We start from the raw sequence: 18,809 nt of genomic DNA on the forward strand, positions 1-18,809 counted from the left end.
TTTGTTCCTGCCACCTTCCAAGCTGATAACCAAATGTCCCCGCTTGCAGAGCATCACCAGTGTGAGTCCAACGAATGGCAGTGCGCCAACAAACGTTGCATCCCGGAATCCTGGCAGTGTGACATGGAGGACGACTGCGGAGATAACTCGGATGAAGATAGTTCCCACTGTGCCAGCAGGACCTGCCGGCCGGGCTATTTTAAGTGTGCCAATGGCCACTGCATCCCTCAGAGCTGGAAGTGTGATGTAGACAATGACTGTGGAGACTACTCAGACGAGCCCCTCCAGGAATGCTGTAAGTTCCTGTGAGAGGGACCTGGCCTGACAGGGAGCAGGGAACAAGATGGATGGAGAGAGGGTGTGCAGCCCCTGCTGCAGCCCCATGGGGTGCCCCCTCTTGGCTCTTTCCCGCGGCTCTTCCGGCACCGCAAGGCAAAGGAGAGCCGCACGCACAGCCTGCGGGTTGAACCACGCCCCCTGTTCTCAAGTGGCTGATTCCTGCTCTCCATACACGAATGTCTGTAACTGTCCCGAATATGATAACAAGAGCTTACACTTTGTCTATCTAGCACTTTCTCTTTTGAGCCTCAGAGAAACATGGTGAGGTAGGGAAAGTGGGTGTTACCAACTTTCATTTTACAAGTGAGGAGCCTAAGCTTCATGTTAAGTGGCTGGTCACTTTTCTACTTCGTGCCAGAGCTGACACTTCAACCTGGTTTTTTAATTTTACTTCAAACCCAGTTCTTCCCCCCCCCCCCCGCCCCACTCCCCCCCAAAGTTTGACTGCAACATAAATGCGTGGAATGAAACGGTGAGAGAACTTAAGGACTCTGTCTTTCTGCTTTGGGTGAACAGATCACACCTAAAAGAGACACAGTTGCCAGAGTCTGTTTGGTTGGTAACACGGTCACCGTTACTCATCAGCACCGCATCTTAAATAAGACAATGGAAAGGTGTCTTTGGTTTCCTTTCAGGACCGAGACTTCAGTTCTGACCTTGCCCCTTCTTCTCTTTTCAGTGAGCCCTGCCTACCGCTGTGACAACTATACGGAATTCGACTGTAAAACAAACTACCGCTGCATCCTGCTGTGGGCTGTGTGCAATGGTTTCGATGACTGCCGGGACAACAGCGATGAGCAGGACTGTGGTAGGGAGGGGCTGCAGGGGAGGAGGGAGGGACAAACAACTTAGCAGGAGATGAGAGCAGATTTCCCACATCATCCTTCCTTTGTTTGCCTCTAATAACATGTTACATTTTTGTAGCTTTTTACAGGGATATTGGGAGTTTACTTTATACATCTTAAATGAAATGTGTCTCAAAGGATACTATACTTGGGGAAGACCTTGTGAAGATATTAGGAATTTGTGTAATTTCTCCCAAATGCAGAATTCCTGTTTACGCTTGACAAGTTTAAACTGTCTGATCTTAGAGATTGATTGAAAGGAATGAAAGAGGGAGTAGAGAAAAGATTTGGTATCTATCTCTAAAAAGGATATTTCAAAATCAGAATATTTCTTATTTCTGAATCTCCCTCTGACTTTCCACATCCTCTGTGTCTGGCAACATAGAAAATTTATGGACAAAAGGCCAAATGAATGAATGGAATTTGCCAAGATTAGGCATATACTCTAACTTGAAAACAATGTCTCTCTGTGTGTGTGTGTGTTAGGTTTAGTTGGAAGAGAGGTAAGGAAGATATTGGGTTATTTTAATAACACTGAATCTAATCAACTAAAGACAATGCGATGGACATGTTTTGTTTGCTGGTGGCATCACTTAATTTTCCTTTCCAGGCCTTCATTGCAAATTGCAAGCCAGGGACTAAATCATTTTTTGAACAGTTTCTACAGAAGAGAATGGATCTAGTTTCTAACAGTAGGATAGATTCAGTTTAGCCTAAAGAGGAATAGTGACAGTGAATGTGGCTGGCATTCCTCTTTCTGGGAGCTTTGAGAATATGGTAGTGTAAGCCTCAGACCATCTCAGAAGAAAGCCAGGACTACTTCGACATTTCTTGACCATGGGTTTCTGAAGTATTTGCAATGACTATGCTTTGCAGAGTCGATGGCATGCAAACCTTCTGGGGAATTTCGCTGTACAAATCACCACTGCATCCCTCTTCGCTGGAGATGTGATGGGCACAATGACTGTGGAGACCATTCAGATGAGGAAAACTGTAGTGAGTGTTCAGGGTCCTTCATCCTTACGTGCCACTGGAGTGGTGATGTCTGCTCTTTGTCTGTAATTCAACTGTCTATGCCGTTCATCCTCAAAGGGTAGGAGGACAGCTACCTGATCTCTTGTTTTCTGACTGGTACATTACTACTTTTTCATCTCCTTCTCAGCTGCTTGTAATCAAGCTCTGGGAGAAGAATATTTACCCAAGTATATCTTTTGTCTCTATTTATTTACACTCAAGTTTATTATTTTTTTTCAAAAAGAACTTGAGGTGACTTACAATATATCATTGCCTTATGATATATATCGATTTCAGATTAACATGAAATACATTCTGACTTTAGTCCCCTTTTGGAAGTAAGAAGGTATAGGCAGTTGAGAGAATCAGGATGCTGGTTACACCTGCAATTATCAATTGACTAAAAACTTCTTACACAAAAGGGTGATCCAATTGGCATTTTATTGTTCATAAGAAAGTTCATGTTGAATCCTATAGGAGGTTATCTGGAGTTTCAGGAAATGAAAAATTATCTTAAGATTAAATCACCTTTGGACAAACTTTTTGACAAAGTCCATTCTTTATAGACTTACAATTGAGATGGAAAGTCTATTTTTGGAGGCTGGACAGTCTGGGACTTGGGACACAGGAGGGCGTTAGGCACAGAGGACACTTAGGCCAGTCCACAAGCCTGTCCCCTATGTATGATTCCTGGTGCCCTCTGATGGCCACGTGGCTTTCTTTTTTCAGCCCCCCGGGAATGCACAGAGAGCGAGTTTCGGTGTGATGATCAGAGCTGCATTCCTTCTCGATGGATCTGTGACCAAAACAATGACTGTGGGGACAACTCAGATGAGCGGGACTGCGGTAACTGTCACAGCTCTTTAAGGGGCTTTCCAGAGAGTCTTGTACTAGGGTCAGCATATTGGTCGGAAGTAGGGGCTTCACATGTGTGTTTGGAAGGTTTTTTAGACTTAAATGATTTCTGTGTAATTTATGTAATATATAAACCTTAGCATTACAGTACCTTCTGCTTTATATATATTTTCTATGTTTATGATTACCTTATAGCAGTCTAGATCAATAATAATAGGGAAAATCTCAAGAGAGTTTTAAAAATCTCATTTTAACTTAAACCTCTGCTAGGAGCAGACTTTAATCTGCATGGACCTTATAAACAAATAAAAACATTGGTCTTCCTACTGTTCTCCAGAAAGTGGCCCTAAGATATATATGGCTGTAGCTCCCTGGTGTAGAGGTCAGATGTTAGAATAGGAATCATAAACCCCAAGTAGTTTTATAGCTCTTACTGATTAAGGGTCGAGTCTGAGAAAAATCAGCGTGCAAAACAGTAAAAGTTGGGGAGTTCAGGGTTTTGAGGAAAAATTTAAGAGCTAGAGATATTTAATAGAGGAGAGATTGCTACTTCCATCTCCATATTTTGAACGGGGAAGGTGTACCTTTGAGAGTGTATTTACTCGCTAACCACAAGGCGTGGGTTTGTTGTGAGCCAGTCACCGGGTGTGGATAGGAATGTGATGGAAGACTTACGACTCTCCACGGAACTAACAGTTGTCTGAGAATGCCAAGGCATCCTGGAAATGACAGTCTTTTCTCTTCAGAGATGATGACCTGCCATCCTGGATATTTTCAGTGTGATAGCGGGCACTGCGTTCCTGACCAAATGAAATGCGATGGGTTTGCCGATTGTCACGATGCGTCTGATGAAGCCACTTGTCGTAAGTTTCTAGACACCCATGGCACCGTTTGTCTGAAATGCATGGATATGGCAATTTAGACCCAACTTTTCCCATCAGCCACCACTTCTTATATTAAAAGACCATAGATATTTTCTATTCAGCATTCATTGATAATTATCAGTTTACCTGGGGCCTGAGTCACCATGTCCATATATTTCACAGTAGACATTCAAGTGCATTTCATTAATAATATTTCAAATAGAGAATATATTAAGTGTGCTAACGAAAGTATTTATATGTTATCAGCTACTCTACAAATCGTTAATTGGATAAAAACTTGGCAGGTAAAAGGATATTCAAGCAATGAATAAAAGGGTATTCAAACATAATGAAGTCCCAGTATTAAACATTTTCTGAATTGAATAATGGCATATAAAATTGTTTACAAGTATAAAGACAATATGATCATTTGCATTTTAGTCTTTTTGAATCACTGAATAAATATTAACTGTTGATGATTGTCTATGGTGGATTTTGTTGATAATACGGTTGCCGCATCTTAAAACCTGCTTTTCAAGAGACTGTATAAATGGATGATAGGAAAAGCCAGTGCTGACACCGCTGAAGGGTTGCGCTTGCCTATAACAAAAAAGTGCGGTGCTGTCCACAGAATGACTCATGTCATTGAATACTGGGCTTGGTCATCCATCCTTAAGAAACATTCCATCAGAATTTCAGACAGTTTAAAGCCACAGAACATCTGGTTGAATCAGGAAGAGCAGGCTATAATGGAACTCTTTCCATTAGGAGAGCTCTTTCTGTAAAGGAGAAACAGCCGGATAGCTTTCCAAAAAGTATCTTTTTCTAATAATTTGACTCTGTCTCCTCCCCACCAACAGCCACTCGCTTTCCCAATGGGGCATACTGCCCAGCTACTATGTTCGAATGTAAAAATCATGTTTGTATCCAGTCATCTTGGAAGTGTGATGGTGATAACGACTGTGGCGATGGTTCCGATGAAGAACTTCATTTGTGCTGTGAGTGAGAGAGGCTGGGGCTGGTGTTGTCAATGTTTCTTATGTGGATCCTGTGATCCAGGAGGGTGGTTGTACAATTTTTGAGTACTGGACACATGATCTGCATTAGTGTGCTTTCACTTGGCCTTCCTGCTTAGTTCTCTACTTGGAACATGAGAAAGTTGGGCAGGCATCCATAGTGTTAAACATTTTGTGGCCTTCAAAGGCAATTGGCATAAATAGCGGCAGAACTGTTGTGGTTGAAGTCTGAGGTAGGGTGGGGCTGTACATCTCTCCTGCTCCATTCTACTTTCAGTGCCCCTCAAGGTACTTCTGCTAAACCCCCCGAACTTCAGAGAACACCTTTAGGACATTTTAAAACTAGTTAGTCCTTAGTCACTTGACGTTACATCATAATTCAAGCCCATCTAATTTTCTGTTTTATGATGCATATGTATTTATTTATTTAAACATCTTTTTTTAAAAACATTTTTATTGGAGTATAATTGCTTTACAATGGTGTGTTAGTTTCTGCTGTATAACAAAGTGAATCAGTTATACATATACATATATCCCCATATCTCTTCCCTCTTGCGTCTCCCTCTCTCCCACCCTATCCCACCCCTCTAGGTGGTCACAAAGCACCGAGCTGATCTCCCTGTGCTATGTGGCTGCTTCCCACTAGCTATCTATTTTACATTTGGTAGTGTATATATGTCCATGCCACTCTCTCACTTTGTCCCAGCTTACCCTTCCCCCTCCCCATATCCTCAAGTCCATGCTCTAGTAGGTCTGTGTCTTTATTCCCGTCTTACCCCTAGGTACTTCATGACCTTTTTTTTTTTCTTAGATTCCATATATATGTATTAGCATATGGTATTTGTTTTTTTCTTTCTGACTTGCTTCATTCTGTATGACAGACTCTAGGTCCATCCACCTCGCTACAAATAACTCAATTTCATTTCTTTTTATGGCTGAGTAATATTCCATTGTATATATGTGCCACATCTTCTTTATCCATTCATCTGTTGATGGACACTTAGGTTGCTTCCATGTCCTGGCTATTGTAAATAGAGCTGCAGTGAACACTGTGGTACATGACTCTTTTTGAATTATGGTTTTCTCAGGGTATATGCCCAGTAGTGGGATTGCTGGGTCATATGGTAGTTCTATTTTTAGTTTCTTAAGGAACCTCCATACTGTTCTCCATAGTGGCTGTATCAATTTACATTCCCACCAACAGTGCAAGAGGGTTGCATTTTCTCCACACCCTCTCCAGCATTTATTTGTTTTTGTTTTGTTTTGTTTTGTTTTTAACATCTTTATTGGAGTATAATTGCTTTATAATGGTGTGTTAGTTTCTGCTGTATAACAAAGTGAGTCAGTTATACATATGTTCCCATATCTCTTCCCTCTTGCTTCTATTTATTTTTTAAACCAGTGAGTCTCAATTTGGGTACCCATCAGAATCACCTGGGGAGAGGTGTTTCAAAAGCACACGCTCTGGTCCCACCCTAGGCTTAGACCTATTGAACCAGAATGTCCAAGGACATATCAGGCCTGGGCAAAACGTATATTGAGAAAGCTCCTTAGCTTTTTAGTCTCCTGGTTGATAACTACTGATTTTAACAAAGTAAATGAAAATAGAGTTTGTTTTGGTCATTTTGCTCCATGCTTTGAGTCATTGGAGAGACTTGAGAGCAGTAGTTCTCAGAGTGTCATCTCTGTACTAGGAGAGTCAGTATTACCTGGGAACGTGTTAGAAATACAGATTTATGGGCCCACCCCAGATCTACCCGATCCGAATCTCTGGCAGGGGGACCTAGCACTCTCTGCATTAATAAGCCCTCCAGGTGATCCTGATGCAAGCTAAAGCTTAAGCATTTCATGTAAGTAAAAGCCCCCAACACAGGAGAAGACACTCCCAGAAACGTTACTTCTGGAGCTCTTGGTTAACTCCTAGTCTGACTTAGATGCAACTTGCTTCTGGGGTTCTCATCACCTCTTCCAGTCAGTTTCCTAGATTCATCTGCATCAGTGTGCTTTCACTTTCCTGCTTAGTTCTCTACTTGGGACATGAGAAAGTTGGGCAAACATCCATAGTTTTAAACACTTTGTGGCCTTCGAAAACAATTCATTTTTAGCCCAGGGATTTGACTCTAGAAAATGATATATCAGAGTATTCCTTCCCCCCAGAGAACTTTGAATTAGCATACATTATATTTTCCCAGTGGCATCCCAACACTTTCCTTGCCACATCTTAGTTTTGTATAAGGAACTAACCATGTTTTGTTTTGTTTTTCACTTGATGAATCTTGAAAAACATCTTAAGCATGTGTAACTTTCAAAGAAGAAGTCCTCAGGAAGTTGCTTCCCTCTAAAAGATAAAGTGCCCATAGTTAGTAAAATTAAACTTTGCAGAGGCAGAGACATATAGCCACATGAAAAAGTGACCAACACTGTTTTATAATGTTGCATTTAACAGCAAATAATTCTTGCAAAGTTCTATTAACGATACTTCCAAGAACCAGTTCTCAGAGCTGAATTTTTTTTTTTTTTTTTTTTGCGGTACGCGGGCCTCTCACTGTTGTGGCCTCTCCTGTTGTGGAGCACAGGCTCCGGACACGCAGGCTCAGCGGCCGTAGCTCACGGGCCCAGCCGCTCCACGGCATGTGGAATCTTCCTGGACTGGGGCACGAACCCGTGTCCCCTGCATCGGCAGGTGGACTCTCAACCACTGCGCCACCAGGGAAGCCCTCAGAGCTGAATTTTTTCCCCCCAACCTCATTACAAGTCTCTCCTCTTGCTCCCTGTTTGTGGTACCAAGGCAGAAGGAAAATCAAACAGCCCAAGTCCTCCATGGGAAAGAGGAACACATGTGTGTAAAGTTCACTGAATTCTTGTACATGCAGAGGACTGTTTCCCTGTAGCAACTAAGGGACCTGGGTTCTACCTGTAGGTTCCTCACAGGGACACAAGCATGAGCCAGAGGTCTAATTCTGGATAATAAAGTGAGTCAGGGTTTGCTTATGAAATATCAACTTTAAGTGCAATAGGTGAGGGAATTCAGGTAGGAAAGTCCATCATGGTGTAAAACTTTAAGGAAAAGACTTTGTGTTCTAGAGGCTCAATGATAACTCCAGTCAGAGGGACAAACAGTGGCCTCTTGGCTCAGGTATGGTCCTGCTGGCCTCTCCACCCTCCTGGCCACCATTGTCTTCCTCGCTCCATGCTTCAGCCCAGAGATCTTTTATTCAGGTCCAGAAGCCTGCCTTCCTGACTCAGAATTTTTCCATGTGAAGCCTCTTCTGACCCCTCCTCCCCCAGAACTATGTATCTCCACAGTAGATGCTTTCACAGCATGTTTCCTTTGTGGCTCTTACCACAGTTGTAGTTGAATGGTTAATTTGTAAAGTCTGTTCTCCTGCTAGAATAAACATCCCATGAGGATAAGTATCGTGTCTTTCTTTTTCCCAATTGAATCTGATGCCCGGCACAGCGCCACGGTGTCAACTAGACACTCAAGAGCTATTTGTCGATTGGTTAATCGAACAAGCCAATGAAGGGATGAATCAGGCAAGCCTGGCGCTGGCACGGGAGGGTTTTTAGATACTGATCCTTATGTTTTGCTCTTAACCTGTACTTTTGCTTTTCCGTCTTGTGTTTTAGTGAGTGTTCCCTGTGATTCACCACACCGTTTCCGGTGTGACAACAATCGCTGCATTTATCGTCACGAGCTGTGCAACCATGAGGATGACTGTGGAGATGGAAGTGATGAGAAGAAGGAGAACTGTAAGCAAAAGTCAAAAGGGAGAAGGGAGGCCTTCCCTGGTGGCGCAGTGGTTGAGAGTCCGCCTGCCGATGCAGGGGACATGGGTTCGTGCCCCAGTCCGGGGAGATCCCACAGGCCGCGGAGCGGCTGGGCCCGTGAGCCATGGCCGCTGAGCCTGCGCGTCCGGAGCCTGTGCTCCGCAACGGGAGAGGCCACAACAGTGAGAGGCCTGCATACTGCAAAAAAAAAAAAAAGAAAAAAAAAGGGAGAAGGGAAAAAGAAGGGCCCCCAATTGCTTGCAGTTTGCAAAATGTACCTCAGGGATTTCAGTTTGTTCTGTAGAGGCTTGAGCTACACCTGTGAGTGCAGATCTCCGTGGACATTATTGTTTGCAAGACCCTGTAAACACTCATTACTTAGATGCAACCCTTCCCTGCTTCTTCCTGTTTCATTTGAACCAGATGTTGGCAAGTTCCTTAAGAAAGTGAGAATACTAAATAGTGGTTGAGTCACACTTGACAAACTAATGGTTTCTCTCTTTTCAAAGATGAGGTTTGGTCACTCTTCAGCCTAGAGTTTCTAATTGCCAATATAGGCATGGGAAATTCTCAATGCCCCACTGAAAAGATCATGTTAAATAAGGCAGCTCTGGTGTTCACAGAGCTTATCTAATATCCTTCTTTAAAATGAAAATGTATTTCCCAGAAGAGAAAGATGATAGATTATTTTAAGAGAGAAGTTTCAAACTGGCTGCATTTAATATTTTAGATATTGAAAAATCTGTGCTTTTATATTTTGAGACTGTTTTAAACCTATCCATTGAAGGAGAGAGCTGATTAATTTTCTGGGCAATTTAATTAACCTAGAAAAAGTCAGTGAGGAAAATTATTTCTCCTGAGTCGAATTACTTTTTTTTCTAAAAGGATATTATCTGGGAAAATTTAGATAAATGCTTAACTTTTCTATTTTCTATTCCTTATTTTTTTTTTTTTTTTTTTTTTGCGATACGCGGGCCTCTCACTGCTGTGGCCTCTCCCGTTGCGGAGCAACAGGCTCCGGACGCGCAGGCTCAGCGGCCATGGCTCATGGGCACAGCCGCTCCGCGGCATGTGGGATCCTCCCGGGCCAGGGCACGAACCCGTGTCCCCTGCATCGGCAGGCGGACTCTCAACCACTGCACCACCAGGGAAGCCCTCTATTCTTTATTTTGATGTGGGCTTAGAATGCTTACTGTCAGCTGCCATCCCAGATGGCCATCCCGGGGACTGGGTGTCAGGGGCACTTTGATACTATTGCCATGTTCAAGTTTGTACCCTCCCTCTCCCTCACCTTTTTGGGGCAGAGATGAACCTGTGGTTATAACATTGTTAATATGTTTGTTTGAAGCATAGCACAAAAGAATGAAAACCCAGAAATAAAACCTTTTTAAAAAATTGGAGCAGGTTTACCCCTTTCCCTCTTCTCTTTCCATTTTCCCTATCAATCATGCCATTTTTCAGTGGAGCCAGACATTTGTAGCATATGGTCAAATCCCAGAGTGGAAAAAAAGGAGTAGTAAACTAAAATTCTTCTCGTGGAGCAGGAAGTTAGAGGAATCACTGCTAGCCATCACAGTAGGCGAACTGCAACATTTCAATAGCTTAAAACAGCAGAGGACTAAAGTTTGATGAAGGTCAGGCAGCTCCCTCCATCCTGTAATTATGCCATCTGGAACACATAGCCTTCAAGGTTGCTGAGGCAGGAGAAGAGAGAAATGGAGGAGACAGTTTCCTAAGTTCCTGGGCCTGGAAGTGACAGGTGTCACGCATACTCACAGTCCATTGGTTGGCAGTAGTCACGTGGTCCCAATCTAACTGCAACGGGGACTGGGAAATGCAGGGAAGTGCATGGATATTTAGTGAACACCATTTGTTTCTACCACAATTTACCCTAGTGTCACTAAAATTCCCTGTGCACTTTTCTTTCCATGCGTAGAACACTCTTAACCCCTCCCCCAGGGACATAACCCAGAGTCCCTCTCAGTAAATGAAATCCAGGAGCTCCAGGTGACAGGCACTAGTCATGCCATCAATTCCAGATGTGCTTCCTCTTGGTCTGGAGACCCATAAACTAAGAGACTAGTTTTATTTGTGTCTCCTGCCCCCAGTAGATAGTGGTAGAACAGGGGGAGCATAATGGAAATAAACATCCTCGTGGGGAAAGAAAGAATGAGACTCCTTGCCGTCCCTGTTCTGTAGCAATTCTGAAATGGCACTGGGCTATGGTGGCACACGTTGGCCCAGGACAGTCCTGATTTACGTCTGTTGCCCTAGTGGAATTGTTAATAGAGCTCCTTTCCCTCTCACAAGCGTATCGACTTGGAGAGTAAATTGTATGTTTACCCTGTGCAGACATTGTGAAGGCCCTTATATAGTGGGGATTGGAGGAGATTCATTGATGAGGTCAAGACTCTGCTCTCAGAGGAGCACCTATGCCCATTTTTCCTCATTGTCTCTGCCTCCACCCTTTGGGAGTGGTTGCTTGTCTATATCCCTCTTCAAATGAAGAGGGAAGAGGGGAGTATGCCCTCCTTAGGGGCAGTACAGCTTTCCCAGCCACTCCCTGCTCGTAGAAGGGTGGGGGCCCAAGAGTTTTGTCACCTCAGTCACAGTGTTTTGGTTTATTTGGTCGTATGTTTCGGAAACCGAGCAGGCTTTTGATCTGCTTGCTTTCAGTTAGTTCTAAGTGTCAATAACCTTACTCAGTGTTTTTGTTTGTTTGTTGGTTTTGGTTTTGGGTTTTTTTTTTTTTTTGAGACACAGTTCTTGAATTTGTTGCATTTCTTTGCTTTGTTTCCCTCACGCACCTTTGGGTCAACTTTGTCAGTTATATTCAGGCCAGAAAAGTAGATGGGCAGTCATTTAATTCAACTAAGAGATTTGACTGGTCCTTTTTAAACTTCAGAGTCTTATGTCATCTAAATGCAGTAGGTTCTCTGCAAACTGCAAATTTCTGGACTTTATTTTCTTTGATTTCTGCTTGTAAATCAACTAGTTCTTCCCCGAGCTTATCTCTTTCTTGCCGAACTCAGGTAATGGCAACCCGCGCACATTATTAACATTCCATTTTCTAACCTCTTTGCCCAGATTGACAAGTTCAGTAAACATGCGGTCCGCCTTCCAGTTTTTCCAAGGTGACAACTTTACAAATACTTTGCCACTGCGTAACACAGGCCTCCATCTTTCCCTCCTTTGGGATCACTTTCCTCGTTGCCTGCCTCCTGACTGACGCCAATGCCAAATATTTTAGGTTTTGTTATGGAAGTGCCCTACTTCTATATCATTTAGGGTAATTAATACTAGTGACCACAACCAACAAATCTCAAACTCTCAGTGGTGTGACGTAGCCAAGGCTTATTTCTCACTCACATAAAGGCCAGTGCAGTTTGCACGCCCTTCTCCATCTTGACGCGAGGCCACCTGATACACATGGTCCCTGGGTTGCTGAGCAGGGAGGCACATAGGCTTTAATAGCTTCAGCTCAGAAGTGACACGTGTCACCTCCAACTCACAGTCCATTGGCCTGAACTAGACATATGGTCCCAACCTAACTGCAAGGGAGACGAGGAATTGTAGGGAAGCACACGAGCTTATTTGTGGAAATACTGCCTCTGCCACAGAAGGAAGCGTCGTGTTTCACGGAAGAAAAAGTTTTGAGTTTACCTTATTCTTAAATTTTAGGTGTAGAACCGACTCCTAGACCTTGTACAGAAGATGAATTTAAGTGTAGCAATGGACGTTGCATTTCACAGCACCTGGTATGTGATGATGTCAATGACTGTGGTGACCATTTTGATGAGACGGGATGCAGTAAGTAAATACTTATTTTTATACTTCATTGTAGTAACTCAGGTTAACCTACTGGAAGCATGCAATAACATAAAGTAGACGATAACCGTGTTTCTCTTTAATTTACACGTTGTGTTCTGAACTGCAGTCAAGCCCATAGCTACCTGTTATTGAACACTTATTCTATACCAGACATTGTGCTAAACAGTACATGGATTATCTCATTTCATCCCTGTAACAATCCTGTGAGTTAGGTATTGTCTGTCTTTCTGTCTCTCTCTTTTAAACAAGTGAGGAAACCAACTTACAGGTTAAATAAATTGGCAATGTCTTCCTGTCATCAAGAAACTGAGTCAGGATTTGAACTCTGATCTGTTTAACTGCAGGGCGTATCCTCTTCCCAGTTCATTAGGTGCCTCTCAGCACCTTGAAGCTATTCATTTTGTTTCTTAGTTTGTACATTTTTTCATCTTAAGCCAAATGCAGTAATCTTTGGCACATAGGGGAAGAGTGGTTGGTGAGAATGGAAATGTCACAGGGGACCTTGGAAGGACCACTTTTTTTAAGAGAGGATTTTATGTGGGGCAAGGATGATGTATGCAATCAAGGGATGCTTCTAGCTTAATATTGTGATGGAAATCTTGGAAGGGCATGCTAATAATTCGCACTTTGCTAGTCCTTTGTAGCATTTATGAAATGCTTTCACATACGTTCTCTAATTTGTCACTCAAGATAGCTCCAGGGGATTACTGCTATTATGTCTATAACTATATAATAAAGCTCACAGAGCTTAAGTAACTTGCTTGAGTGGCTCACAGAGTGGCAGAGGCAGAATTTGAACAGTCCTGGGACTGCAGTCTGGAAGAGCCGGCTTCTAGCTCCTCTGCAACTAGCTGTGCCACTTTGAGTACATACTGACTTCGTCAGGCCTCGATTTCTTCTTAGGAAAAAGGAGGGAGTTCTTCAAACCCTACAAGTCTGGACTTAGTCACCTTAGTTAGCTGCACATGCTTTCAATTTTGTGGGCTTTAATCGCCTTTTTCTGAGGCGCCCCAAAGATTTCCTGGCAAATTTTCTCCTGTGTGGGTTACAAAAGAAGATGAAGAATCAGCCATATTGAGTTGATTTGCCATTCGTTTCACACACTTTCTCAATGGGGCCTGGAGTTTTTGACATAATAATGTGACTTGATTAAATATTTAAAAAGCGTAAACATGATGGAATTTGTAAAACCCAAAGGTAGGTTTGGGTTCTGCTGCCTAGAGACTGATATGTGAATGGTTCCAGGACTTTGGAATATTTCCAAGTTAGGCTCAGGTCAAACATCGGTTTCTCTTTTAGTTACCTGTGCCAATTAAAAGCCTTAAAATTAACCTCAGTACTTTGAATTCAAATGACATTTAATTAAAAGCAGGGCTTATTTAAAGGAAATAGGTATCACAGGCATTAATACGGTATGGAAGCAGCATTTCTTTTCAGATATTAAGCAGATCTGTGATATGGGATTCAGTCTTACTGCAGTGGGCTAATTTGACTAAGACATAGAATTCTTATTTAAAACACCAGTTCTTTGATGCTGCTAATCCACTTGCTTTCCTTTTCTTTTCCTTTCTTCTCCTCTTCCTCCTCCTTTTCTTTTAAACAGGATCACTGAAGTGTTTTGGACATGTGTTTTCTTTTTTAAAAATATTTTAAAATCATGAAAGGAAAGACATTAACATTTTGCTCATACCATTGAGGGATAAAGAAAAGAAGTTAACCTCAGGTTGCAAATATTATTTATGTGATTACAGAGATAGATTGACTTGCTATTTCTCTGGTAGTTCTTATTCCTTCTTCATAAAATGGAAGATAGAGTGTCTACTTCTGAAATAGAGTATCATATATCTGGGTTGGGGGAGATCTCTTGTATTATGAATTAAAATGGTGATTGTTTTCAAACGAAAAAAGTTACAGGAAGGTCTTTACATTTGAGGCTGAATCTCATAATGTTATAGGGTTCTGCTCTCGTTAAAGACTCTTGCTTCACAAGAGTATAACTCATTCAAGGGAACACTTGGTCCAGAAATTTTTACCTCCTGGGATCCCTAATCACATTGTAGATGTTAGAGCTGGGGAGGAAATCACAGTGCCTCATGGTGTACTTGAGACTCAGAGAGGTTATGTGACTGGCTCAAGGCTATTCATGTTGATAAAAATAGGGTCACATTTATTGAGCAATGCTGTGGAGACATTACTTACCCACCTTACAGAAATTTAAAAGGTAATAGAGAAATACCATGAGAAACTTCATGCCAACGCATTAGACAACTTAGGTGAAATGGATAAATTCTTAGACAAAAAATGCTAAAACTGCCTCAGGAAGAAATAGAAAATCTGAACAGACCTATTTAGCGATGTGTCATTGTTAAGAGCTCAGACTAGACCTTTATTATAAGACTTTCACGCATAAAACTTTTAAGTATGAAATCCAAGGGCAGCATTCCATTGAAGGTTATTGTGCTTTATTTTGTGTTTTTGAAACTGAATGTTTTTAGTTTATTCAAACCACATATACCCATGGTCATTGTACCTTAAGGCAGCGGTCCCCAACCTTTTGGCACCAGGAAGATAATTTTTCCACGCATGGGAGCTGGAGGTGGGGTGATGGTTCAGGCGGTAATGCGAGTGATGGGGAGCGATGGGAAACAGTGGGGAGCGGTGGGGAGCGGTGGGGAGTGATGGGGAGCAGTGGGGAGTGGTGGGGAGCGGTGGGGATCGATGGGGAGCGGTGGGGATCGATGGGGAGCGATGGGGAGCAGTGGGGAGCGATGGGGAGCAGTGGGGAGCGGCAGATGAAGCTTCGCTCGCTTGCCCGCTGCTCACCGCCTGCTGTGTGGCCCTGTTCCTAACAGGCTGTGGACCGGTAGTGGTCTGCGGCCTGAGGGTGGGGGACCCCTGCCTTAAGGGACCCTGAGAAGTGGCTAAGTTCACTTCATTGCCTACTATAGAGGACAAATAGATATAAATCTGTTTTTATTTAAAAGAATTGAGTCAGGAGATACCTGTATCAGTGTCTTTTATTTATACGTGTGTGTATATATATACATGTATACACACATTTGAGATGTATCTATTTATATATAAACATTATTTATATATAAATATAATTATATAATATTAAGATAGTGGAGCAGGTGGATACAGTTGTAAAGAGTCCCTGGCTGTGATTCTGTCCAGAACTGGGTGCTCTGAGAATGAGCCTGGCAGTGCTGAGTATAATCGGAAAATTGCCTCAAGGATCTAACATTACATGTATTTGTACAAATGGTTTTCAAGCCATTATCAGATATCCCTATACAGAGGTCTCTGGTACTCTGCAAAGCTTATGGAAAGGGGTCATCTCAAGGTGTTCTATAATTGGCTATCTGTAGGTGTTCTTCTGATATACCACTTGACTGTTCATTTGTGGCTGATGTGCTTTGTACTTTTCATTTGTAATGCTGGGATTTCGTTTTTCAGATACAGGAAAAGAAAGGTCATGTGCTGAAAATCTATGTGAACACAACTGTACCCAATTAAGTGAAGGAGGATTCATCTGCTCCTGTAGACCTGGGTTCGAAGCCAATAGTTTCGACAGAAACTCCTGTGAAGGTAGAGTATATTCCCTCCACTTCCTATTAGGGAGAACCTTGTACTTTTTAGATTCTCCATTCATTCCCTTTTACTAAACATGGTTTAATTCCCTTCATGGGGCTAAGCTCATGGTCCTAGCTCATGAGCTAGGACCATGACTCAAGGATGCCAGTTGCTTTTTCCAGGCTATCTTACTGGTGCCTTGCAGAGCATTGGGCCATAGCTCATCTTCAGTAATGTCTGTGAAATTGATATGATTAATGAAGACCTGAGTGATGATGGCTACTTACTGTACCAGTGTCTGAGATCAAATTTTCTTTTTTTTCTTTTTAACATCTTTACTGGAGTATAATTGCTTTACAATGTTGTGTTAGTTTCTGCTGTATAACAAAGTGAATCAGCTATACAACACAAGCCTTACTTTCTTCAAACAACACGTATTTATTACATACCTCCTACGTCAGACGGAAATGAGTTCCCAGGTGTGGAGTCCTAAGGGAGCTTATCAAGAATGGTAAATATCAAGTATGATTTTAGGTGTATTTGATCATTTGAATTTACTGTTCCTATCTCATGATGTGCCATACTCAGATGGTTAGAATAGTTCTTTTAAGGGCTGAAACTTAAGAACTCAATCGAAAAAACCAATCAATGACTTCCCTTTCTGAAGCCAATTAGCAGGAGGGAAGTGGTACCAAACATCAACAGCACAACAGCTGCTTCCCCAAAGGGAAAATCTTATTCTGTTGTTGTACAGAGTCAGACTGCCTCTGTTTAAATCTGGTCTTTGGGGTTTTGGGTTCAATAATAGTCCCTACCTCAGAGAGTCTTGTTGGAAGATTAAATGAGGAAAAAACATGAAAAGCATGTGAAACGGTGTCTGAAACTTGGTCAGTGTTCCACAAACATTGGCATCATCGTTTATGTTCATCTGCCCCCTTCTCATCCTTATTGCTCGTGAATATGGCTTTAAACAGAAGCAGGGTCTCTAAGGAATGGATGGGAGCAGATGTTGCCCACTTGGTTTTATTTTGCCTACAGACGTCAACGAATGTGAGCAATTTGGGGTTTGTCCCCAGAACTGCCTTAACACCAAAGGAAGTTACGAGTGTTCCTGCGCCGAAGGGTTCAGGTCCGTGACTGACAGCCACGGAGGACGGTGTGCAGCTGACGGTAGGATGATTGACCTCGGGATTAACTGATGTACCAGGAAATAAACTTTAGAGTCTTATTTTGTAAATTCACCAGCTACTTCTCTTCCAACACACCCATCCACCCTCTTCTCCTCTCTCCTCCCCTGCCAAATTAAAACACTAACTACAACCCCCCAACAAATACTTAAGAGTTAAAACAAGAGTCAGGGGTTACGTATTATTCTGGATTTAGCCTCTGGTCCACCTGGATAAAAACTTCAAAAAGTGGACAAGATGTCACTCTCCAGAGGATTCAAACAACAAGTGCTTCCCTGTAGGATGGTGGTCACCAAAAACTCCCAGTCCACCGAGGTCAAGGTTTGAGGCCCAGTAATCCAACGCGGGTCACAAAAAACATTCCATTCAATGGGTCGCAGTCAGTTGGGGCAAATCAGGGACATTCTGTTGAGAAATGTCTTTTTATTGTTCATGGACTACTGATCACAGACAAAAAGCATCTGGCTTATTTGCGACTTCAATCATTAGCTCTACATTTTAGGTTAATGCCAATATTTGAGAATCAGGCCTGAGTGAAAGCAGTAATAAATACTAGATAGAAATGACCATAAAAGTCAGAAGTATCATAGTCCAGATTTCCAGAGGTCTGATCTAAATCAGCATATCTCAGTTAAGGGGTCTTTATGATCTTATAGATTTGAATTTAAAGTTTGTAAATGAGTTTAAGGACTTGATAAGAAAATAGCATTTTTATTTTGCAAATGAAGGGTAAAATGGCTTTTCAATTTCTTCATACAAATTGGGCTTTTCAAGCACACATTTGACTAGCATACTTAAATATTTTACCCTCCAAGCATTTCTGACACTGAAGGAAAACTAGGATAAAGGCATTTGAACAGTTGGTGTGGTAATTAAGCAGCAAATTAGAAAATGTTTAACTCTTAACTAACGAGATGACTGAAATAAATTAGAATATTTATATAAAACACTATGTCAAGATAAAGGAAATATATAAAATGAACTTTCAAAAGTTACTTAAGTTAGATTCGACTGACATTATGCAAGTAAATTAAATTTTAAAAATTCTAGGCAACGCATCTTGGAATGAGTCACCATTTACGTAGCTGCTTTAAGTAAAAAAACCCTTTTTTAAACCAAGAACAAGCTGTGTTTTGTCATTAGCTAGAAGCTAAATTGGGTCACAGAGCTGATTGCCTGCTAAAAGAATCATTAAAATCTGTCAGTAAAGAATGGGAAATGAGGACTTCCGGGTAAACTTTTAGTATGACTCTACATATTGTATTTCTTCTGTGAGACTGAATGTCTACAATCTTGTCTGTTTTACTGTCATTGAAAAAAAAATCAGTGAAAAAGAAGTAGCTATCCAGGGGTCTCAGTCTTGGCTTAGCTTTAAACTGTTGCCCAAAGATAAAGAACTGATAATATCCCTAACAGAAATGTTAGCTTTCTACCTGAAATAGAGACAAGGATGTCCACAGTCACAGATTTTGCAACCCAGTTGATGGTCCTCTCTATTCATTAACAGAGATC

The 18,809-nt window shown here is 42.0% G+C and overlaps 1 protein-coding gene across 4 annotated transcripts in view; it reads left to right on the forward strand.

The window, feature by feature from the left end:
* Window positions 1-18,809, forward strand: part of LRP2 (LDL receptor related protein 2) — a 199,709-nt gene that overhangs the window by 161,231 nt on the left and 19,669 nt on the right. For all 4 annotated transcript variants that reach the window (XM_032637870.1, XM_032637872.1, XM_032637871.1 and 1 more), the window contains 10 exons: window positions 50-295; window positions 1,019-1,147; window positions 2,061-2,180; window positions 2,928-3,044; window positions 3,800-3,916; window positions 4,777-4,914; window positions 8,563-8,685; window positions 12,385-12,513; window positions 15,994-16,125; window positions 17,149-17,280. In XM_032637870.1, the coding sequence (XP_032493761.1) occupies window positions 50-295; window positions 1,019-1,147; window positions 2,061-2,180; window positions 2,928-3,044; window positions 3,800-3,916; window positions 4,777-4,914; window positions 8,563-8,685; window positions 12,385-12,513; window positions 15,994-16,125; window positions 17,149-17,280 (1,383 nt within the window). The remainder of the gene's footprint in view (window positions 1-49; window positions 296-1,018; window positions 1,148-2,060; window positions 2,181-2,927; window positions 3,045-3,799; window positions 3,917-4,776; window positions 4,915-8,562; window positions 8,686-12,384; window positions 12,514-15,993; window positions 16,126-17,148; window positions 17,281-18,809) is intronic.

The sequence above is a fragment of the Phocoena sinus genome, chromosome 7, assembly GCF_008692025.1.
Source record: "Phocoena sinus isolate mPhoSin1 chromosome 7, mPhoSin1.pri, whole genome shotgun sequence".
NCBI lineage: Eukaryota > Metazoa > Chordata > Mammalia > Artiodactyla > Phocoenidae > Phocoena > Phocoena sinus.